This window comes from Dermacentor silvarum, chromosome 7, assembly GCF_013339745.2.
Source record: "Dermacentor silvarum isolate Dsil-2018 chromosome 7, BIME_Dsil_1.4, whole genome shotgun sequence".
Taxonomy (NCBI): Eukaryota; Metazoa; Arthropoda; class Arachnida; order Ixodida; family Ixodidae; genus Dermacentor; species Dermacentor silvarum.
This window is the reverse complement of record NC_051160.1, coordinates 63,197,542-63,222,665: the sequence shown is the minus strand read 5'-3', so window position 1 is coordinate 63,222,665 and position 25,124 is coordinate 63,197,542. Positions and strand designations below refer to the sequence as shown.

Here is a 25,124-nt window from a genome sequence, read left to right as displayed (position 1 = left end):
CTAGTGAGGGTGCTGCTGCCCTTTGGCACTCCCGTTCATTACGATGCGGCGCTTGTAAACGACAACAACCAACCAGAGGGAATCAAAACAAACACAAACAGATTTTTTTTCGCTTTCCCTCTCGTTGAATTCAACGCGCTCGTAAATAAATCAGCCACAACGAGCAACAACGTGAAGAAACCGCGTAAACAGTTGTGCCACCGGTGCAGTTCAAGACACGAAATATAGGGAGGGGGGGGGGGGGCGATAGGTAAGGAGAGGCATTCTACTTTTCACCAAACGATTCGAGCAGCGCACGGTACGGCCGCCAGCATCGACATTCGAACAACGGGCTAAAAACACGGCGCCTACCGACCGTTCGCGCAGCACAACATGCGATACTGAACAAGAAACAAAGACTGCGCGCCCCTACAGTCGTGAGTGTAGTTGCACCGGCTACGGCTGGCCGTTCGCCGGGGCCCGATATATCGAACCGTGGAGAAAGCCGGAAAGCCGACAACGCCGCTCTGGCCGCAAATCAGAATCAATGGCGGCGTGCATCATATAGAATGCAGGCTGATGATGCTGCAGCACGCAGACACCACGCTCCGGTACTTTACGGCTTAGAAATAGAGGGAGAGAAGAGGAAAGACAAACTCGCGTTCGGGACGTATTCTTCTTGTGATTTTGTTGTCGCGTACGAGCTCGTGCGCGTATGGCGTGACTGCTCCGCGAAGGAACGGGTCAAAATTGGCCACGCGGGCGGGTTCGATTCGAGAGTGGCATGAAGGAAGGACAACAGGAATCTGTCGTGCAGAGCACAGTGGTCGGTGGATGCGCCACTGTTTAACTTGTCAACTGTTACCTGACTAGCGACCGGTCTCGTCCCCGAAAAGGGGATAGTACCCGCCCAAAATTCTATAAATATGCAAGGGTCTTTGAGGCTTGGGCAAGGTGCCAATCCATGGCAAGGTAAACACGGCACGGAGGGCGGACACACTCGGCGGAAGCTTACGTCCAACGATCGTCCAACGACACTGTTGAAAGTGAGCGCCATGTGTGCCTTTCGGTCTGCGTCCCCGCCTTTCGGGCTGCGCTAGTTTTGTCTATAACTCCTATAACTAAACTACGTCTAACCATCTCCGCGCAGTGAAAATCGAAGGCTACAACTGCCGTTAGTCGGTTAGCGTAATCAGAGCCGATTTTGCGTTCTGAGAAGGAAGGAGGCCTCGCCTAAAGTCCGCTGTACGCTTAAGCCTGCCGACAAGCTTCCATTCAGTTGGCGTGTCGCGGAAGGCGATTACAGGCGGACAATGGAGCAGCCCCGCTTCCAATTCTCTATTCTGATTGGCTGACCCGTAGCCTTCACAGTACTGAGGTGAGGCAAGCGGGGCCTACATGAATAAGACAAGTGGCGCATGACATCGCTTTCCTAGCGCGTCGGATTCCCGCAAACGGTAGTAATGCGCTATAAAAGGCGAATAGAATTGACGCTAGAGGGCAGTTCGAGACCGGGGAAGTCGTCTCACGTGCTGCATGTAAAGGCTAGCGTGTCGCATTGAGTAAGAGAGACGACTGCACGACGATATGTGCTCTCTCCTCCATTCACCGACGGAATGCAAAATCGCCTGAAACACGTCCCGGCTTGTTTTGGACGAGGGCAGATGCGCCATGCGTAAACGCTATCGCATAGTAATTACTCTGATGCGCTACAGAATGCGACTCGCTGATGTCGCATTCACACAAACGTAGCTACAGAGTAGTAACGCCGAATCGCACTAGAGGGACTGCGTGGGTTTACGCCGACGAGACGACGCGATGCGTCACGAAGACACCGACGAAGCTCGCGTGTCCGGGAGCATCCCGCAGACAACGAGCGTCCAAAACATAGGCTCGTAAATATTGGCGAGGGTACCGAGCATAAATCACCCGGCGACGCCATGATGGCCGAGTCGGCCGTCGGCAAGCTGGGAAAGCAGCAACAAGCGCGGGCACGCATACGAGGTTCCTAGAACGGGCGTGGCGTGCAAGAAACCCAAACGACGCTGTCTCGTCAGCGACCTAAATGCAGAAGCCCCGTAGCCTTCTTTCTTTTCCTTCTTTATAGATGCGGTCATTCGCGGGGACAGGGACACTGACCCGTCGCCGCTTGGCCGAGCGTCGCACGTTATATTCTGCAGCGCCAATGTGAGAATACATTTGCTGCAACAGCATTACTTACGACAGGAAGGTGAGTAAAAAAAAGAAAGAAAACAATAAACAGAACACGAGGTGACTACCCACTGCGTTTATTGCGTGAATGACAGCAGCTTATATACTCCGCAAACTTAACTCCTGCAACCCGCGCATGCACATCCTCATCGTGTTTGTAAGATAGATGCAACAGCGTTGGCGCTTGGTCAAGGTGCCGCGCCATCAGACTGCCCTTTTTAAAAAGCATATGATCTCGTGTTAAAGGCTGTGTACGCGCAGGAGTGGCTTCCAAGAGTCACGTTGGGAGTGCGTATGTACACTGCTGTAATTAACGTAATAAACTCGGTCGACAGTCAGCACGTGTCCTCCGTTTTCTTTGCTCGTCCGTGCTGTAAGCTGCGCTGCCAGCTGCAGTGCGGATCGTTGCCAAAGTGAGCGATTTGCGATCCTAATAAGACGACGACGTTGGCTCGTCGAGCAGCGCTAAACCTGTGACCCGGTAAAAGCGACACGTACGAAAAGAACGCTTCGGCGCACAGTGCAACGCGCGATCGAGGCCGGCCACGAGTCGTCCAAGCAGCTATCCTAGCGAGCACGAACCTGACCTCTGGTATACAGTCGAACCCGGATATAGCGAACCCGCATATAACGAATTATTGTGTATAACGAACAGCTGTAACACCCCCTTGAAAATTTCTGTATAAAAGTTTTACCTTATATAGCCAATTACGTATATGTCGAACTTTTGTGTCACCCCCTTCAGATGCGATATATCCGGGTTCGACTATAGTGACGAACCGCAGTAACTGATCGGCTTATCCTAAAGCGTTCTTACAAGGGTAGTCGCTTTTAAGCTACATAGACACTATAAATGAAAAAAAAAGGAAACAAGATAGATGAAGCAAAAAAAAAAAAATTCCGAGTGCGGACTGCGTAGTGGCACCCCCTATCGCCTGTAGCTTCATTAAATTACGGCTGGGTCACGAGGGACGCCGCAGTGGAGACCTACAGATTAACTTCGAGCACCCGGTGTTTCTTAACGCGCACCCAAAAAGCACGGCACACGCATGTGGCCGCAAGGTTCGACGATCGATCCCGCGACCACGTGACCAGCAGGAGAACGCCATAGCCACGGAGCCACCAGCAACGGGCCTTTTGTCTCATCGTAGTCAAGAACTTATAATAAAGGTCAGAGGAAAATAGGACGCCGAGGAGCCGAACAAAGACTTCAACGCCGTCAAATTTACATACAACCCGAACAGCAACATAGTAGTTCCGCGAGGCTTTATTCTGTAAGCTTTTTTTTTTTCTTTTCAATAACAGGAGAAAAGCGTCGTGGCGCTAAGTACGACGCTTTACTCCGAGCCACCTGCAATTCTTCGCGCAGGAAATGGAAAGGCTTCTTAAAGATCAGCAAAAACATTCTTCGACGCTTCATTATGTTGCACGAGGCAATAGGAACAAAAAAAAAGTAAGAAGAAGAAGAAATCTGTAGCCTAAACATAGGCCGCTCTGCTGGGAGAGCAATTTTCGGCGCGAAGAAGCCGGCGATTCAAGGATAACTCTAGCGTCAGCGCCACTTCCGAAAGCCGCGGTCGGCGGAAACGCGGAAGTGGCAGCGGCAGACGCCACTGCGGAAGAGGCGGCAGAGAATGAAGTGGGGGCCGCTTATAACGATTTCCGATTGGAGGCGATGAAGCTAAGTCTCCCCCGCCCTCACACCCCGGCCCACACCCCCATTTCCCTTTGCTTTTCAGTACACGTCGACTATTCCAGCGCGCAACACCGACCTACCCAACCTGCAGCCCAAAACTTCATCTCCACGAAACAGCCAAAGCACGACTGCGCGTGCTCTTCTTCGCCTAACCGTTGATGGCTGACAGGCGGGAGGGGGGGGGGGGGGGGGGGCAGGAGAGTGTAAGCGGCGGAGAATGCCGGCGTCAAAACCAGTTTGTGCCCAAAACGGGTCGCCACAAGCGATCGAAGGAGAATAAAAACGGGACTATAGGGAAGCGGTCTCTGAAGAGCTGGCGCATAAATTGGGTGGTTGCCCTTCCCCGCCGAGCTCTCCGGTTGGCCTGCTTGCTTATACACTGCCTTTGCGCCGAAGAAGTTGTTGCGGAAGTAGCGCAGTGAGACGGCGGGGGTTTGAGATGATAAGCGACTCTCGCGAGACGGGACGACGCGTCGACCGAGATAAGGCGCGAGTCGAAAAGCGAATAACGCGGTCGAACTTAGGCACGCGGAGAAGAAAGGTAAGAAGACGACAACTCTTCGACTCGATACGATCGAACCACAGCACAGCGGCACTGCGCAAGTGGGACGCGCTGCGCAAGGACCGACTTCCGGGAAGTATACTGGGTCCGAAAAATCGCTTGCGGGCGACACGAAGCGCGCGCGAACTTACACGATTATGCTTTGGCTTGACGCGTCGCTGATTGATTGATTTGTTGGTCGATTCGTTGATCGATTGATTGGTTGGCTGTTTGGTTGATTGATTGATCGGTTGGACTGGTTCGTAGGTTGATTGGCTGCTTGATTGATTTGCTGATCGATCAATCATTTCAACGTCCTAAAGGTATCTGACCACAAGGGATGCCGCTGTAGATCGCTCCGGATTAACCTCATACGTTTCGGGTTTTCGACGTGCAACGTTACTTCAATACAGGGACAATTTCGTTTTTAGACCTTATTTAAATTACACTCTCGCAAAAGAGAATCAAACCTGCAATCTCGCGCTCAGGAGACAGATATAGCCGTCATTCAGTCATCGCGTCCTATAACCTGGTTCTCATGTTATGGAGTTAGGGTTGAGTGCAGCCCTTACATATAGTCACATTAACTCTAAGTAACATATTGGCAACGGCATACGCTTGACCTCCTAGGGTGCTCAAGACACTTGTTTAGAACGCGCTCCTGACGATCGAAGCAGCTGCCAACGCACTAGGCGACCAGCAGGGCAAGATCAGACAAGGCCTCTCGTAAACGGAGCCGCGCATGATCCCGTCGACCCGGTTTCGTACCCCGTGTTATGGCTAATGTCGCCCAGCACAGTCCGAAGTACGCACCTCGCGCGTTCTAGGCAAGTGTTTGGACCTCGGTACAACACGCGCACACTTCGTCAGACACGCAGCAGCAAAAGGACCCCTAAAACGCTTAGGCCCCTTGAATTCCCCACAGGACCGGCCAGACACGCTGCGGGTGAGAGGTTTCAGGCGACAGATGCACAGACCCCTGCACTCACCTGGCGATGTACCCGCTGGTTGGACCGGCTCCAGTTGCGGTCGTCCATGACCCTGGCAGGCTGACTATTCACCACCTTCCCGTCCTCGTTGGCCTTCCACGTGCTGGCATCCTCCTTAAACTCCTTGCCCCTGTGCGCAGGATGCATCGCGTCGAGACGACAGATTAGTCTCATCGTCACTGTCCACGTGTGAAGGGCACACCAAAAATCCGCAAACGTTTAAGATATATTCGTTTTGTTCAGCATTTCACCTCCTTTATTCTTGCTTTTTTTCCCAGACTGAGTAGGGTTCCTCCGACGTTCATTGGAGTTTTTCCTTCGTGCTTTCAAGCGTGCGTGTGTGCGCTCAAGATGCTTTCTCCGCAATAACGGTAATGGCGCTGCAAAGCCAGCTTTACTATCAGATTCGATTCAGCGACACTTGTATCCCGAGATACTTTCTTGGAAATTCATATTTAAACATTTATTTTTTTATTATTGCGTCTCTGCGAAAGGTAAGAAAGATGCCAAGGAAGCTGAAAGAGATAAAAAACTACTAGAGTTGCCATAAGGAGCTTAGCAGCCGCCTCCTCCAACAAAATGAGCGTCATTAATCCCAGCAAGGATACTTTCCTGCACGTACGGCATTTATGCGGAGAAGACGTACGGTACCCCTACAGCGGCGATTGACGAAGATATGCCGTAATTTTAGACGATTAAGCAAACTTCTCATGCCAGATCGACTGAGAAAAATAAAACCTCAACATATGTAGCACTCCTTGAAACTGAAGCGGCTGAATTAAGCATGTTATCAGTTAGTTCATCGCCGCAAAAGGAATTAGATAAATGAACACTACAGTGCGTGATTACACACTCTCTGCCTTAAAAAGTGGGAAAAGATGGCATGAGTACAAAAGGCATTGCTAAGCTTTCAGTTGACAATGTGAAAAATTTTAAAGGAAACGCTACCTATCACGTCAACCTCATGAAATCTCAAATGTACGCAGGTAAGCAGTTATCCGTTATCATAAGTGACAGCCGCAAAAACATGCGATCCAAACGACTAAACTACAACAGAAGTCCCTTGCGCACATACGAAAACAAATACAAAGTGCCGCGACACCTACAACGGATTACACAAGGTAGGAAGGCATCAAAATGTCTGACCCCCAAACGTTCACAAATGCCCAACCACCAAGGAGAGGACCCACACCAGTCAGAAACGCTGAAGCGGTCAAATGCTCCTAATAAGCGATAAGCAGCAAGCAAGGCGAGGTGCAAGGCCCATCACCAACGCAGTCACACCAACTCAACGCCCACACGCCCCGCCTTCACCGACATTTCACATTCCGGTAAGCAGAGAGTGTAAGGCCCGTTTAAATGCCTACACCACAGCGTGCACTCCACACGCAGTCCCAATGGTAGCACTTCGCAAGACATTTACGTGAGTGTCATGGCCACTTCCTCAGCCCTAACCAACACCCTGAAAGGAGAAAAACAAGACGACGCGAGGCAGACAATGAGAAACTAAGACAACGTGCACAAAGGTAGGAGGGAGCACAGCTAAGGCCACAGCAACTGACAAGTAAGAGAGAAGGAATGGAGGTTAGCAGATAGGCGAAGAAGAAGGCAAAACGTGAAGATTAGGCGAAGTACGAGCGAAGCAAGGGAAGTCTGAAAGAAATCGTGCACGTAATGAAGCTTATACTGGGCACTACTAATGTTGAACTGTACAGCGACCAAAACGGAAACGTTCGTACCCAAGTACGCAAACTTTTGCTTTTAGCTTGCTAGGGGATGATTAGGGCAGCGAAGGTAAGTCGAGCAATAGGCGGCACAGATATCAAGAACAGCAACGAATACGCTTCTGCAGTTCCACTGCGACCCACAACAACACCGCAGGCAACACAGGCAACTCACTATCACCAGTGTTAGATGCAAGACGGTAGACCACGAGGCAGGCACACTACGACGACCACTCGAAGGCACAAAGGCGAAAACCTCCACCGGAAAGGCTAGCCGGCAAGAGCGACAACGTTACAGAAGTTACGAAGAAGAAAGGGCACATTCATTCCGACAAAACGTTACAAATCCAGTCGGCGCACAGTGTATCACCCTATCACGTGTACGAAAACCACACAAACACTTCCCTTGACTGGAACCATCACACCGGCGTACTTACCGCACCAGTGTACGTTACTCGTCTCGTTAAACAGAGACAAAAGCTTTCAACTCCGAGATCCCAACCGGCTCTGGTTGAAGTCTGCCAAAGCTCTTGGGTTCACACTGTATTGAAAGGGGGGCTGGCTGGACAGACAGTTCTCCTAAAAGGTCGCCGCACTAAACTTTACACTACTGGTCGTTAGCATGGGGTAGTTTGGAATTCCGCGGGTTGTTAGCCAGACTGAAGCTGACGAGCATTGAATCTGATGCGCTACGTGTACAACGGTCGGAATAATAAACAAGCGCGTGCCATTTCACGACGCCGAATGCCTGCGCTGCATTGGTGGAAGCAAAACCAAGTTACGTTCTCTCGAGACGACCCGAAGCACAGCCCACAGAAGCCTTTGGAAAAACCGGAGTAAATAACCAACGCATTCTCTGTGCGCAGAGTGCTCGCCGAGATGAGAGAGAGAGAGAGAGAAAAGAAAAAAGAAAATTCATTTTCTAGAAACCTGAGTGGAGGGGTAAGCTTCTCCTCCCTGTCATTAGGGGGAGGGCAACGCCATTAGCGCGGGACGCACTTGCAGGGTTGAGAACGGGGTCAGAACAAAAAAGGAAAAAAAAGAAAGCAAATTACGCGGAGGATAAGAAGTGGAGGACAAAAAAAATCGTTTTCGCTTCCTACAACGGCCGAGCTTCTCCGGGAGACAGGAACGCAGGACGTTAAACACGACACAGAGACACGAACGACTCGTGCGGACCAACGTGGGGCTCCAAACTTACTCGGAAAAATCGTTAGAAATCGAGTTTCTTCCGGATTAACAAGTCGACGTGCCGTCCCCTCTCGGAGTGCACGACAGCCTTTCTGGTGGTCGTTAGGCCTCCCAGAAGAGTAACTCAAAACGACTGCAATCGCTCTAGTTTATTTCTTTTTAAAGCGGTCGCAACATAGCACATCTCTACTATCTAGTTTATGACTACGTATTCTTCCACTGGCTCGAACTTCACTGCCCCAAACGTAATCAAGAAAGCTCGTTAAACTGCGCATTTCTGTTTCGTTGTTGATTGGCTGGGCTTTTAAAGACAGCAAGACATTCCTATAAACCGACGCAAGTTAGCGCCGGTGCTAGAATCCACAAATCTTAAGTTGATCTATGTTAAAGCGTGCGAATTACAAAAACGAATTACCTAAAGGCCGCACTGCTTTACTTGCATCAGGAGCAGGAACTGCGGCATTTTTTTGCTTTCGCGAAGTGCCATCAAACGAGATTCGAAACTATTGACACACATTAGGAAATGAGCGAAAAAGAAAGGAAATCTTCGATTACCTAAACACGTAGCGAAAGCCTTCATTTAACAAATCACAATCTTATGAGCAAGTTGATGGAACGAACGAAAGTATAACGATTCACCCAGACGGAGTCACTAAAGTCGCATTCTCTGTTACCACACAAGAAATCTCGAACTTATACTATACACTTATTCACTCTAGCTCCCATTGGAGTGATCTACGCTTGTGAACAGCACGTTTACGAACCTCGGCCGAAGGACCGACGCTTTAAACGAAAAAAAAAAAAAAAAACCAAGCCAAATTATGTGGCTTAACGACTAAAGCTAATGCTGGGGGCTACGATAAACGGAGACCTCCGGATTAATTTATAGCACCTGACTTTCTTAAAAGGAGCACTTAAATCTAAGTACCCACGAGCGTTCTCGTATTACGCACCGCGCAGTAACGCGGCCGCCGGGGTCGGGAGTCGAACCAGCGACCTCGCGCTCGGCAGCCGAAAACACCATAGCCAACAGAGCCACCACGACGAGTTAACGAATCCGCTGAGAACAGGCGGATGACCGGACAGCGCCACGAGTGGGTTACCGAAAAAAAAAGGGTGAAGCTAAGACAGGGATCTAGGTTATTTATACGGGGCACGCCGCTTATCGACGAACCGCAGACCACCCGGAAGCGGAAGTGAATTACGATGCTCGTGAGATCGACCTCGAGTCCTCTATACAAAACTTCCCAAGCACCAGAAGAACAAGAACAGGGACAACAAAGACGACGACGAAGAAGAAACGATGGCTGATCGAACTCAACTCCCCCCCCCCCCCCCCCTCCTTCCCCCTTTACAGGCCCGAAAGAGGCGCGTCACTTGTGTGCCTACGGCGAGAAAAAAGACCGACGAGATGGAACTGACAGGCCCAGAGCCTGCGATGGCCCCTATATGCAATCTAGGCCTTCCGGTGTGATTGATCGGCCACTGCGCTGAGAAACAGTAATAAATCGGTCGTGTGGAACAGCAGAAAACGAAAAGTAAAAAGAAGGACCGGCTAACAGCATGTACAACCTACTCCTCGAATGACGGCGTCGTGGGCGGACGAACTACCATCAAACGGTTTCCTGTCACTGACCCACGTTATACGATAGAGCACAAGCATCGCTGAATGGGGATCGCCTATTTTTTTTTTTTATTCTTTCCCGCAATACCTTAGGCCCTGATGTACGCGCAAAACCCGAAACTAATTTCAATTCTAAATTTACCTCAACCAATCAAAGCATTGTTCTTCAGGTCGGTTACATAAAAAAGCGTAGAAAACAACCTCCTAAGCCATCAAATAACGGTAACAGCAGGGCACAAAGATTTAGGGGACACGGGATTTACGAAGAAAGCTGTATCATCGCAAAGGTTGGGCACACAGCTTCGGATTCGAAGTTTCAATGTGTAGTAGCCTGTGAGACCAACGGCAAATCGACATGCCTTATTACGATAGAAATCGACACTTAAAAAAAAAACATTCCCGGGTTTGCCCGTACCAAAACCACGATTTGATTATGACGCACGTCAAAATTCACACTTGCAGCGAAACCCGTTGTCCTGTAATATTTAGCGGCCCCCTGTGTATAAAGGTTGACGTCTGAAGCGCCTAGAGGCTGCAACAGGAGCAGTCGCTACAACGCGCCATAAATTTTCGAACAGCTACTAGACACCTGAAAAAAAAAAAAAAAGCAATATAGAGGACCGATCTAACTCGACCTAGGCGATCTCTCAATTAATCACGAATCGACGAATAACTTTGCCCTTCCCCACTCAGACGCCCCTCAACCGAGTACAACATTCGGTACATACAAAATCTTGACATAACGTTCAGAAGTAAAGCCACCTGGCAGTTAACAATATTAACTTGTATTCTGCACCGGCAAAACGTCAAGCGAGCATCCAAAACCATGTTTGCGGTAACAAAAGCGGGACTAGGGATGCGTTAACCCGTCATTACCACTCTCGCCCGATCTCCCTCTTCCCTATAACCTTGCAAAATAAAGTTAAGACCTGGGATTTTACATGCCAACAACACAATGTGATTATGAAAAGTCAAGAAAGGGACTGACAGATGTAGTAGCACGATATGGCATAGAAGTTACACAAAACAGGGATAAGGTGCCCCAGAAAGGCTGGGCAACATTTCGATAGGGGGACCTAGATCTTCGTCCACGTATCGAAACGCTGGCCAGCCTTTCTGAAACACTTTCTCCCTGTTCAAGTCTCTTCTATCCCAAAATGCGATTATGAGGCACGCCGGACTGGGGGACTCCGGATTATTTTGACCACCTGGGGTTCTCTAATGATCCCTTAAATATAAGTAAACTAGCGTTTTTTTTGCATTTCGAATGATTGAGTGCTATCGCGTTCGCTCTTAAAGGCGAAGCTTAAGTGTTCTGCTCGATTTTTTTTACGCACTAACAGATGCCGTTGACGAGACTACGGTACATACTTTCCCTGCGGCAGTAATAGACTGCCTACAGACCTACAGAATCCTCCACCGAGTTTTCTTCATTTATCGTTTATCGTGATTTTCGAAAGATATAATCGAAGAAATAAAGCGTTTCTTAAAAACTCTAAAACTACTCGTTTATATGTAAAGAAATGACCCACAAATCTATTTTACGGTTGCGCAAGGAGACGTGTATCCTGCTTTTCACACGTTTATGCTACTTGCATGGGGAAGACTATAGCTCAGGTTTCCCTTAGGTATGTAAGCGGTATAAGACGAAAACACATCCGGAATATGGGCTTGTAGAGAACCTTCTGTATTATTTCTGTGCCCTCCAACCCCCCCCCCCCCCCCCCCCCTTAAACTTCCCCATGCGATTTGGGTCAGGAGGTCATTGCTGTCTGTTAACATTTCCTTCATCCCGTTCGTCATGGCAATTATCACCGGAAAAACCCGCCCACTTCGCCCTGGCCCGTCAGCGCTTACACTCTTAATATGCATTACCAACTCCCCACCCCCTCCTTAAAACGTGCGCTCTGGAAACCGCGCTCGTTCGTGTCCTCTTTCCCGGTCCATTTCTTACCCTCATCATTTCCCGCACAGTGAACCTTCCTTATCGCCGATGGCCAGGTCAGAGTGAGAAACACGATCCCGCATCGGTGCTCGCGAGCTCCGTCTCCTTCCACCTCGCCCACCGCCGCCATCGAGAGCCATTAGCTGCGGCTACGAGGTCTCACCAAATTAAGCCTCGCGGCCGCGACGCCACTCGACCACGTGGCGTCGCCCAACATCCGCGCGCATCAAGCACAACGGTGTACGTTGTCCCTGTACTCGTCTACCCCACTTACGAGTTGCGCACCAACTCCCGAGACCGCGCGGAACGCGATACCGGCCAGGAGGACGACGACGACGCGGCCACGAGGCACACAGACGCAACGCGGAGAAGTATATCGACAAACCGTAAGGCGGGGGAGAAAGGAATGTTCGGTGCGCGCGCGGGAAATGCCAGAAGGTCGCGTCGTATATAGGCGAACGCGACGCACAGCCCGAAAGACAACGCAAGGACAAGAAAAAAGAAAGAGAGAGAGAGAGAGAAAGAGAAGCCGCGAATCGAAGAAGAGCAATGAGACGACATTACGCCGGGCCGGCAGCAAATAGCGGAGAGACAGCGCTTCCCTTTACCGCCCACGCATGCAGCGCGGGATAATCACCGGTCGCATAACGGAGCCAGACGGGGAGAATGCTGAGAGCCGGGGCCGCGTCAACCTCGGCACCTTTTGCCTTTCAGGCACGGGTTACCCTACTTCCTATTGGGGGCCAAACAATTGCGTGCAACGGGGCGAGGAACCTGCGAACGCGGTTGACCCGTGTACGGCAGCACTACGGCGAGTTGGGAACTTTTCTAAAATGGTTCTTCTTTTTTTTTTTCCATCAAGGATTGTGTTCCTTTGCGCTGGTTCATCATCATCCCCGGACTAGATCACCTCGACTGCGAGACAAAATCCCACTCCGATGGAGTAACCTATAATCAGCCCTGTCTTGCACCGGCTGGCACCTTACTGCGCCTGCAAATTTCCTAATTTCGCGACGCCATTTAGTTCGCTGCCGTCCTCGCCTAAGTGCCCCTTCCCTCGGCGCCCATTCTGGAACTTTAGGAAAAAGGGAAGCGCTGGCGCTGGTTGGTGCATGGCTTATTGTAAAAAAAACAGCAGAAGACTGAACACACAGTGCAGAGGGCGTGTTTCTTGTCCTGTGTCCCATCATTACCGCTGTTTCTTACAATAAACCGTTCGCATTCCTAGAATGCTGCATGTTTACACCGCATTATTCGTGCAGAAGTAAAGGGTTTAATATGCGCCGTGTTTTCGGAATCAGCCGTGCAGTGAGCCTCTTCTGTCTTGCGCCTGTTCCAGCTTAATTGGCACAAATGCTCGCCACTTTGCCTAATGTTCTTCCGTACGGTAAGACGACAAATTTAAACCTCACTAATGAAGCCAAATACGTCCGGACTCAGAATGATTTCAGTATGAATAATGATAAAAATGAATTGAATTGTGCCTAAATAGATATAATTATAGCAGCTAGGCAAGTTAACCATTGTTAGTCTTTAATAAAGGCACACCAAACGCAAAACACCGCTCGCTCTCTCGCTATCTCTTTCCCTTTTTGCCCTCTGCGTTTATTTCCGTGTTTCAACTTTGCTGCGAGATGACTACTTTAAAGATTGGCCGACCTACGTTATCCAAAATACCATTAGGTATTCTCATAATGCAGACGCTTTCCGTATTACTTAAAGAAGTATAGGCGATTGATACGGAGTCGGTATCGGCCGCATGCGAATACTGCATGGGGGAAAAAAAACACAGAACCTTCACCAACGAAACTAACGACGATGACTCCTCTCCTGTTGCTGCTAAGCCAGTAAATACCTGACTTACTCTCTCTCACAAATTGACGACCGCAAAATAAATCTGGCAGCACTGCTACCCATTGGCAACTGCGCTGCTCCGTTACTCTAGAAATGGGCGCCCAACGAGGTATGCAAATCATTCGCGCGCCTTAAACCTTTTTCTCCAAAGAGGCCCAAGAGCCAGGCTTCATAAATAAATACCACCCACAAACATAATTCGGAGTCATCGCAGTAGCAAAGTTATATGGACACTAAGGAGGAATACCGAGTCACGATATACTAGCGAATAACGTTTCTAGCATGCCGAACAGGTCTCTCGCACCTCACGTAAGCGAAGGCTTTTAGAGAGAAACAATACGGAATAGCGAAAGCCTGGCGGCGACGACGTCTTTCAACACTTGACAATCAACATTTGAACACTTTCAACACCTTAAAACCTTGACAGAACATCCTCCAGTTTAGTTATATATATATATATATTCTTCCAGTCAACCAAACACTCATCATTGATAAGTGGGAAAGCTTGAACTATTTCTGCACTCGAACTGCTCAAGTACTATAATACAATTTCAAATCTGTGGCGTCACACTGACGCACCGAAGCTGCGGTTTGCTTGCACAAGGCAAAATTTCGCCTTCCTCTTTTCCACTAGGTTTTCTTTTTTTTTTTCCCCGACGCAGAGAAAATAGAGCTACGAGAGAACACTTCACCAATCTAAGTTGATTGAGTGTTTTTCACTTGGGATCCATTTTAAGTTTACCCACACGCACTCCATTGGTGCGTCTCGGCATATGATGATGATGGTGGTGGTGGTGATTATTTAATGGCATCCCCTTTGGGATGCCCTTGGCACCTTGCCATTTAATGGCAAGCTGCAGCAACCAGCGCCACTGCACGGAACCAGGCCGGGAGAGTTGGTGCGCGTTACGAACGCGAGATCCTAATTGCCCTCGAAGTGGCTTCGCGACTGGCTCCAGATCCGTCCTGTTTACGGGTCACAAGGCGAAATCGGATAGCCGTGCCGAGGTCGGCGAGCCGTATGCATACATAGAACCACGCCCGCTGGTGGCTAGCGGAAAAAAAGTCTACGGAAGGTTGCGGGAGACACCCGAAACGAGAGACGTTTATTCTACGCGACGTCTGCACTTCGTATATAGGGTGTGGCTACCTCGTGCACTACACACTCCGGTTTGTCATTCAAGGAGATTTTTAATTTCTTGCTCTTGTATTTGCGGCTAGCGGGACAAGCGCGGAGCCATTATTACTGTCGTCTAGAACTACAACTACCATTGATGACTGACCCTTGCATTCTAGAAAGTTCCTCCCCCCCGGCAGCTCCAACCTCGACTCAATGGTGATGATGATGTTGATGATGATGATGACGCAGGTATGTTTTGAAACGGGGCTGTCACATGATACCAAAGTGTTTTTTTTAACTTTCTCATATATCTTTATGCATGCTTAAAATGCAAGCTACATTATTCACTGTGGATAGTGGTTCCGTCGAGTCACCAGTCTTCCAGACGTGTCTTAGTGATCTCCAGAGCCTCTGTTTCTTTCATACTGTTTTCGAAACCTAACGATTCAGTAAAGCACGGACAATCTCACCTCTGACATTCTAACAGGACGCAATTTTTCGTAATTTGAGATTTTCCTTAGTTTTTGCAAAACGATTGATAGCCTACATAAAAAAAAAACTGCTCGCTAGAATCGGCAGATGTAACTTTTTTTCTGTAATTTCAAATGCAACAAATCTCCTTCAAATTCGGCGCAGCGAATGCCTATCAAAGCGATTTCTCCGTTCCCATGCGTTTGAATATAATCTTCCGCAATACAAAAAAAGAATTAAAAAAAAGAAACAAACCCCCAGCGTAAGAAAAATATTCACCCCAAGGAAGTCTTTATGCATTCGCCACTTAATTCGCGGTGAAGAATGCACTGCATAAAATGAAACAAGAACAAGAAAAAAAAGGGATTTAAATTTCATACAAGCGCTCAAGTTTTGCATAACAATACAGCCGAACACAACAACGAAGCCAGGCATCGACCGAGCGGCGCACACTCAGACAGAAGTGGCCGCGGTAAACTCCGCAAAGTCATTAGAGCGCGCGCGCAGAAACGACAGCGGCCAGAACTCGTTCAATTCCGGGGCAAAACCTTCGACTCTCTCGAGATAGTCGCACGAAGGACCGGCACAAACTTTCGAAACGACTGCGACACATGGGGTCCGTTACTGAGTCGGTAAATAAATGCGTCGAAGCCAGGGAGGGGTTCTAATGAAACGAGCGCCAGACAATGGAACACTTAACACGCAGCTTCGAAAGTGCAGACGCACACCGTTGAACAATTTTCGGGAAAAGATAAGTACGCCTGACGAGGAAGAAAAGAAAGAGAAAGTGAAGTTACGAAGAAGAGTCGATGGGGACGATAAATCCGTGCAACGAAATACATCGAACAGGCATGTTTACAAAACGCGCCCCCGAGGGATCAGGTGCGTAACATTTCGTCCGCACCGGTGAATATATGAAAGATAAAAAGGGCGAGGCACGAGAAAGGCTGCCTTGGGGAAGAGATAACCGAACAGGGAAGCACAGTGGCAATCTGCGAGCCGACAAAGTAGAAGAAAGAAAAAAAAAAAAAAACAACGAAGATGTGTGGCGTCGATAACGTACTGTTTTTCTCCGTGGCGTTAACGCCTGACCGACGTACGAGGTGTACTGAGGAACCGATAAACGTATGCAAATTATTCCCACGTGGCGTGTTTGTACGAGCAGTCGCCCTCGACTACGCGAGTCTGAAACACGGACGTTTCGCGACGTCCCAAGTGCAATATGTCTGGCAGTGAAGAACTTCCCAGGCAGCTGCACCGAAATTCCAAGCGCCATGGGATGAAGAAGAAAAGAAAAAGAATCTCGCGCAGTTGCTTATAAGGTTAGAGAACGACTGTTCAGAGCGCAGGCGATATCGAACGAGCAAGGGTAGCAAGATTAGTAACAGAAATAATAATAGGCAAAAACAACAATAAAGCTGGAGCTATGCAAGGCGTTGTTCGAGCGAAAGGGGTCAGAAAACCAAGAACGCTCGTGCGGTTGCGATCCACCTGTCGTACTTTCTCAAACTTAAGCATCCCTCGCATTCAAACACCTCCCCCTGTTGTCAGGACGAAGAGGGGGGGGGGGGGGGGGAAGAAATAAGGAAAGAACTAGTCCATGACAAACTTTGATTCGCTCCTAATATAAGCGACCTCTCTCCCGAAATTCCTCTACTACGATCACGTCGGTCACCACGGGTGCAAACGAAGGGGCACGCTTAGATCACGGTAAATACGGTAGCGCGCGAACGAAACACGCGAATGAAAAAACAAGCGATTCACGACGAGGTTAACAACGCCGTTACGCCAGCGCAATTACGAGTACCTGCCGAAAAACATCAACAAAACTTTTTTTTTTTAAATACATACGGTAGAACATATTTGAAAAAAAAAAAAAGAAAATGACGACCACGATGCTGCAGGCATGGAAGCGAGACTGGGATGCAGAAATAGAAACAAAGAGAATTCCGGCGGCCTTTCATAGCAAAGCTCCTCACAACAAAGCTGATCACTTTTTTTTTTATGCTGCGATCGCACCTGCATTCGAGAGGGGAAAAAGAAAACTCCAGGTACATTCCCAGCTTGATCTACACCATCATGCGAACCAAGTAAGGAAAATGTATACATATATGGAAAGAAGGGGCGGAGTCGCTCTTCAAATGACGCCCTAGGGACGAGTGAGGCAGGAAATGTGTACTTTCAAACAAATGAGGAAGAGAGAGAGAAGAAAAATGCAACGGTGAACAAAGAACGTTCACGAAAGCGTGAGGCGTGACCGGTGGCTCAACCCCTTGCTCCCGCTGCATAACACTAAAAAGAACTGGGCTGCTTGTTTTTTCACTAAGCAGCAACTGGGAAAAGTAAGAATGCGCGTAGCATCAACCATCCTTATTGCGGGAGGCTGCCCAGTGCGGGGCGAAAAAAAAAAAAAAATCAACAACAACCGCGTGCGAACGCGTTTTTGGAGCATGACAGTCGAAGAAAAAAAGAAACCACATACCGTAAACCAGGCAAACGCACGAAACTTCTTTTATCTTTCTCTCTCTCTCTCTCTCTCTCTTTTAATTTTTTTAAAAATCTGTGAAACGTTATCTGCACGAAATCAAACGGGACAGATACAAAACACAATGCCACTACAAACGCTGGACTATATATTACGAAGAAGAAACATTTACACCTTCTAGGGCTCATTTCGTGCCCGCACAATAACCGTCATGAATCTTGCGAGAATTTCCTACCTTTACGGCTGAACTCGCGGCGCATTTAGCTCACGAACAGCAGGTGCGTGTTTCGGCATGACACAGCGCGTACCTGGCCGGAAAGGAGCGAGCACGGAGCGTTGAAGAAAGGAAATACTGGCAGACATGTGACATTTCTTTTTTTGCGATGCTTTCTTTGCTGACTATTTTCTTGGCGATGCTAACACAGGTGGCGCTGTTGCCGTTGTCTTCTAATAAAATTAGAACTGTCGAAGTGGGTGGAGGAAAACGGTGTATTGGGGGAACTACAGAATGGGTTCAGGCCAGGCAGACGCTTAGAAGACAATATGTTTGTACTAACTCAGTGCATAGAGATTTCAGTAGCTCAGAAAAGACCTTTATGGATAGCATTTCTAGATATTAAAGGAGCTTATGACAACGTAGACAGGGAATTGTTGTGGGATATTCTTCAATACGAAGGCATAGATGACGATTTCGTGGAGCTGCTGAGGGAGATATATCGAGACAACCAAGTACAAGTGGCATGGGAAGGCCGAAAAGGAAATGAAATGGTGGGAATTCACCAAGGATTGAAGCAAGGATGCCCTCTGTCACCATTGTTGTTCACGCTTTACGTCAAGGGCATAGAAAGACGACTGGAAAACAGCGAATTAGGTTTTGATTTATCCTACATGCGTAATGGACAAATGGTGCAACAGAAGATCCCTGGACTGATGTACGCAGACGACATTGTGCTACTAGCGGACAATAAAAAAGATTTACAGATACTTGCGAATATCTGTGGGAACGCAGCGACAAATCTAGGCCTTAAGTTTAGCACAGAGAAATCAGGGATTATGATCTTTAATGAGCACACGAGTAACTTCGTGGTGTCAATTCAACAGCAAGTAATACCCATAGTGAAGCAATATAAGTACCTCGGCGTACACATAAACGAAGGAAAGAATTACTCAATCAACCACCAAGATAATCTGAAAATAAAGGGGAAGCGGAATGCAGCATTAATGAAACACAGAGCACTGTGGGGCCACAATAAGTATGAGGTGGTGCGTGGAATCTGGAAAGGAGTTATGGTGCCAGCGCTAACATTCGCAAATGCCATTATATGCTTAAAATCGGATATATTGGCGGGTTTGGAAGTTAACCAAAGATCAGTAGGCCGGTTGGCTTTGGGAGCACACGGTAATACGACAAATGAGGCAGTGCATGGAGACATGGGTTGGGCCTCTTTTGAAGTCAGAGAAGCACAAAGCAAAATTAGTTTTGAAGAAAGGCTCAGGAACATGGATGAAAATAAATGGGCAGCTAAAGTGCACAAGTATCTCTACATGAAAAGCGTGGACACAGAATGGAGGAAGAGGTCAAGGAAGTTGGCAACCAAGTACAGGATAATCGAAACTGTAAATAGACAACCAGGGGTCATCAGAAAGAAAGTGAGAGAAATAGAGACCGTGAATTGGATGCAAAGAATGGAAACGAAAAGGACAATGGAGATTTACAAGAATGAGAAGAAAGAAATTAGAAGGGAAACTCTGTACGATAACACAAAGGGCAGTGCCTTGCTATTTGAGGCTCGAGCCGGTTGCCTAAGGACGAAAACATATCGGAACAAATATTCGGAATTAGATGAGACATGTGTATGCTGCAGTAAAGATCCAGAGACCACTCAGCACATCCTAATGGAATGCGACGGGATCCACCCAGCGAGAACCGTAGGTAACGTGCAACTCCCAGAAGCGCTTGGGTTTAAAGTGGAAGGAAACATAAACAGATCAGCCGTAGAGATCAGCAAGAGACGATTAGAGTACTGGTGGAAAAAAAGTAGGGAAAAGATGGATGCGACCTGATCTCTTAAAATCATAGGCAGCGGTACAAGGTAAATTTTTGAAAAAGAAAAATAATGATAGGTATACAAAAATGCAAGATAAAGAACATGTATAGTATACCTGATTAAATCAAGCAGGCTAGGTGACTATTTGTCGCCGCCCCGTTTCAAAGGGGATGCCAATAAATCATCATCATCATCATCATCATCACCCCCCTTTCGTGATGCGAAATTCGGAACTTTAATAAGAGGATGAGTGGCTCTCATGGGCCGTAATGAATGCTGTTTCGCATGCTTCCTGCTTGATGTCATCATCATCACCCTACATTTATGTCCACTGCAGGACGAAGGCCTCTCCGTGCGATCTCCAATTACCCCTGTCTTGCGCTAGCGTATTCCAACTTGCGCCTGTAAATTTCCTAACTTCATCACCCCACCTAGTTCTCTGCTGTCCTCGACTGCGCTTCCCTTCTCTTGATATCCATTCTGTAACTCTAATGGTCCACCGGTTATCCATCCGGCGCATTACGTGGCCTGCCCACCATTTTTTTTTATCTTAATGTCAACTAGAATATCGGCTATCCCCGTTTGCACTCCACACAGCTCTCTTCCTGTCTCTTAACGTTAGGCCTACAATTTTTCCTGCTTGATGTAGCGCAGTGTTAAGTACATGTAAACTGTGCAGTCCAGCGTTCACACCGTCAGTGCCTCCTTTTAGTGTCCAGTTTGAATTGGCGTTAATAACGGGTACCATGAACCCAGCGAAAACGTGCCAACATACGACCCGTCATTGGCTGAGTTCTACCTTTGCTTCGTTGGAAGCATGATCACAGGCGCGAGAGAGATTCGAAATTCAGCATCACATTTGAACTAACTTCCCTGAACTGTCCATTCTATGCACTCTGGAATTCCAGGTGGGAAGTGCAAAATTAACGCGTTCGAAAACTGAGAAAGAGCCATCGAACAACGTGGCGCGAAACTTGGACGGGCGTAATTCCCACCAAATTAAAAGACCGACTGGCTCTCCCGGAAACTGGCGAGTTTAACGGGAAACAACCCCCGGACGAAAAGTCAGAAGGTAGAGAGATACAAAGTATTCTGAAGAACGCGATACAATGGAGATCCACGCGGCTAACAAGTTCGCCCGCTTTCACCACGGAGAAATAAAAAAAAAAAAAAAGAAAGAATGAGAAGTCAAGCAACGAGCCAAGTAGATCAGCTTCCCGAGCCGTTCCGATTAAGCCCAACACCGACCGACTGTTTGTCGTAATTTAGGCGCCGACTAAAGCTGTGCTCGTCGGGCGTCACGCTTCGCTTTCTCGTGCACCCCCCCAAAAAAGGCTACGCGTCGAAGCGACGGTTAATCTGCCGGACAAAGAACTCACCACCGCGGCCTCCGTGGGCGGGACCGGATCTAATCCAGCCGGAGAGCTCGTTAACTGCGCATAAAATTTGCAAGCCAGAACGCGGCCCCGCCGACCCACGCAGTTCGACCCTGCACAGCGCAGCAGAGACTTCGAGAAGTGCAAGAGAACGAACGGAAGGTCCTGCTGCATTGTATTTCCAAGTTAGGGAGGGCGTTATAAATGAAGAGGTTGATAGATAAAACATCCCAAATGGAAAGGGAAAAAAAAGAAAATGTAGGGAAGTGAAAGTTCCGGACAAGTTCTAAAACATCCCAAATGAAAAGGGAAAAAAAGAAAATGTAGGGAAGTCAAAGTTCCGGACAAGTTCTTTACAGAGTTCCCGGACTACACGATTAAGGACAACCAATCAACGTGAATTTCTGGTGGTGCGATGTTAAAAGTAAGGTTGAAAAGTTGAACGTACGCATCGATGGGGCTGGAATGAATGTATATTTGCGAACGGGAAAGCATCAGAAGAACAAAAGAAAAAAAATAGAATTGGATTTAATACAGCGAGAGTATCGTTTCGAAGTGGCAGCAAATGAAGGTGTGCATACGTAGCGGAGGGAGATCACGTGAGAAAGAGAAAAATTGGTGAAGTAAGGAGAAAACCAAGACGGGGGAGGAGAAATGGGGAAGACGGGGTGAGGAGGAAAGAAAAAAAGAAAGAACAAAAGAAAACGAAATCAGTGGCACTGGAAAGAAAACAGAAAAAAATGAAACACTCAAATTGCAATAAATTCACAACATATCAACAAAAAATGAAAGCATACCATAAACTGAAAGAGAAGGAACACAGCAATTAAAATACCGGCTGAAATCAACAAAGATAACGGACAATGCTCAAAAACAACACAAGGAGTTGCCACTAAATTTAACCAGACTTATCTACCTGGCATCATCACATCGTCACAATCAAAGTCAAATTAAAGGTGGCATATGCCAAAATACCCGCTTGCTCGAGCTTTGCGTGATCATGGGTTTAGAAAGCCAACGTTCAATTTTAGGCACAGCACTGTCTATTCCTATTCGTTTTCTGTGAAAACTGTACCGCCCCATTAAGAAAAATGACATGTTCGACGGTCAATAACGTACCTTATACAGTCGCCAACTTCCACCAATACATTCATCCCTGCTGCGACTGTTGCGACAGCTTCTATTCGATACGACACGTGATTCAGTTATCCCCCGATCAAGCATACCTACATATTTGATATTGAAAGGAACACAACACAACACAACCCTGCGTTGTACTTTTTCCTTCTACTTTCGTTCGTGTTTGCACGCCTGTCGCAAATCCCTTTCGACTGGCTCACCTTCAGTCGTTCTAAGATCATACACCTACGTAGAGCACGGTGGTGATAGGTACGATATTATCCGTACCTACTCGTACGGCATTACGATAGGCGCAACTATTATCCTTTCAGTACGCTTCTGCGATCAAGGTCCATACAACTTTCCAACGAGAGCTGCTTGCGCGCTGAAATTATATACGCAGCAGACTGTCGCGAACCACGTGTTAAAAAATGCACTATAGACGGCGTCGGCACGTTCGATTTATGCCCACGCACGACAGAGAAGTGAGGACGTGTTTTCGCTTGCCGACGATTGAGAGGTCTATAGAACGACATACATTTCAAGCTAAGCAACAGCCCCTCCCTTCTTACTTTTCATCGTACACGTGGCAGGCGATTCTCCATCAACTCAAGCACCTCAATCCAATATAGAGGAAGTATGCTGGCAGGAAAGATAGTGAACGTGTTTGTGTTCTCGACCGAAAGCTAGACTACCCGGCCGTTTGCGTCCGCATGTGCACTTTTCCCACAATACCGCGACGCTCAAAAACAAGTTCTTCACAAAAGGACGGCCCGTACGAAACAAAATACTGGTATCCGCCTCAAACACGTGGCTCTATCATTATACAAGTTCACAGAGAGAAAGGTCAAAGAACGAGGCGGCTGCCGACGATAATATGATCGCGTATAGCGTGCTCGAAAACGACGCATAGGCTCAAATATTACGAAAACCGCGAGCGACAATATTTTGGGTCATTTCGAGGTCATTTTGTGCAAATCTGACCACAGCTTGATCCGTTATAAAACGTTTCCATTTCTCGCGTCTTTATTTCCTCTTATGCGTGAATCTACTTTGAAAAAGAGATGGCGGAGATACTTAGGACGATCAGACAATGCCGAAAAGAATTCGCCGGCTGTTTGCTTTCCCGCCGGAAACAAACGTTCGGACCACGTCGGCGCGTGCATACGTTATGCAAGAGGGATCCCGATTCGGCGCCCCAAATTTGCATACATACGCCGTGCGCGTCTGCGGCGTGACCCGGCCACGATCCGATCAACGGTGACCTCGCCGACTAACGGCCTATAAGACCAACAGACTCGCCCTGAAGACGCCTGCCCTGAAGTTGTCCTAAACATTGCCATAACGACGTCTGTAATCTTGCGAAAAAGGCTACGCCTAACGCCGGCTAATCGGCGGCAGTATGCGTAATGGCAAAGTGGACCCCCGATAAATAAGACCGTTCTGACCTTAGCTTCTAAAGCAAAGTGACCGAAGACACCGTTTCGGCGCTCCAGCAATAGGAATACAGAGAAAAGGCACGCAATAAATTGAATTGGCGCCGAACTTTTCAAATGCCACGACCTTTCTCGTAAAACGCGACTGAGAGCAGAGGTCGTGCACGTTTGTGTGACGCGAGCTGCATATTCCCCTACACAAAAAAAAGCAATAAAATAAAGAGTTAAAATAGATGCAGTTCAGAAACGTGCAGCTTTTTCCAATCTTTACGAGGCCCGCTTGCTGGCTTTAAAAAAAAAAAAACTAACAAAAAACTTTTCAGTCCCGTCGATACGAAACACCCAAGGTTTCAAACCACCACGAGCCGTAATTTGCATAGAGCGATGAAGTCGGCAATGTATGCCGGGCGGCTGACGCAGTTGGGCAATACTTAAACGCAACAACGTTCCAATAAGGTTATTTCGAGCAAATCTTCGCCGCTGCGTTTTTTGCATCGCTTACAGCTTTCGAGCTGCATATGAAAGCCCCGTATCACTCTTATAGGGGGTCGTTGCCCCGTTTTGCGAGAGAGTGGTCGCACAGAAAACACTTTCGAAGTCACTGAAAATGACTACATCGGTTTAAAATACGTGGGACAAGGGTAAGTTATAGCGTCGATTCGAGCAGGCTAAACAGCAATTTTAAAGGGAAAGTTATAGCTTTAGAGTCTATACAAACTTTCGACACACAGACAGAACGTTTTTAGCGCCAAGCACGCTATCGCAATATGCCCTGAAAAGCGCCTTTCTCAGCAACGGTATACTCCGCATGTGACTAAGTTGTTGTTTTTAGAGTGCCATTTATCCACAGAAGAGAGTGAATTAAGACAGGCACACTGAGGGCCGATGAACACATCAACGACAATAAACAACGCGCGCTGTAAATCGTTCAACCTCGAATAAAGATTTAGCAAGCACAACGAGACTGGAAGGTTGTTTGCGCTGACAGCGCTACTATGACAGAACTGTGCGATAGTTTCATTTGTTTCTTCGTTTTTTTTTTTTTTCGCATTGCTTGAGCGATACGCCTCATAAAGAAGGCGGCAAGGGTAAGAGACACAGCTGCATATGCGATGCAAAGGCGCTGTCAGCATTTTACGTTGCGCATACCAACAGCAGCACCGCCACATACTCGCGAAAAAAGCGCTTCGCTAATTGCCTATTTCGCTAATTACCCACGGCGTACACGTCGTTGAAGAACAGTAGGCGGCGCGAGCCGTCATCAGATTACATGCCTAATCACGCCTACATACGCACACAATCAAAGCTCGTTCGC

The 25,124-nt window shown here is 47.9% G+C and overlaps 1 protein-coding gene across 1 annotated transcript in view; it reads right to left on the bottom strand.

The window, feature by feature from the left end:
- LOC119458120 (synaptosomal-associated protein 25-like) overlaps positions 1–25,124 on the bottom strand; it is a 327,829-nt gene that overhangs the window by 24,850 nt on the left and 277,855 nt on the right. The window contains 3 exon segments of the mRNA XM_049670760.1: positions 5,417–5,449; positions 5,451–5,546; positions 6,840–6,878. Of these exon segments, the coding sequence (XP_049526717.1) occupies positions 5,417–5,449; positions 5,451–5,546; positions 6,840–6,878 (168 nt within the window).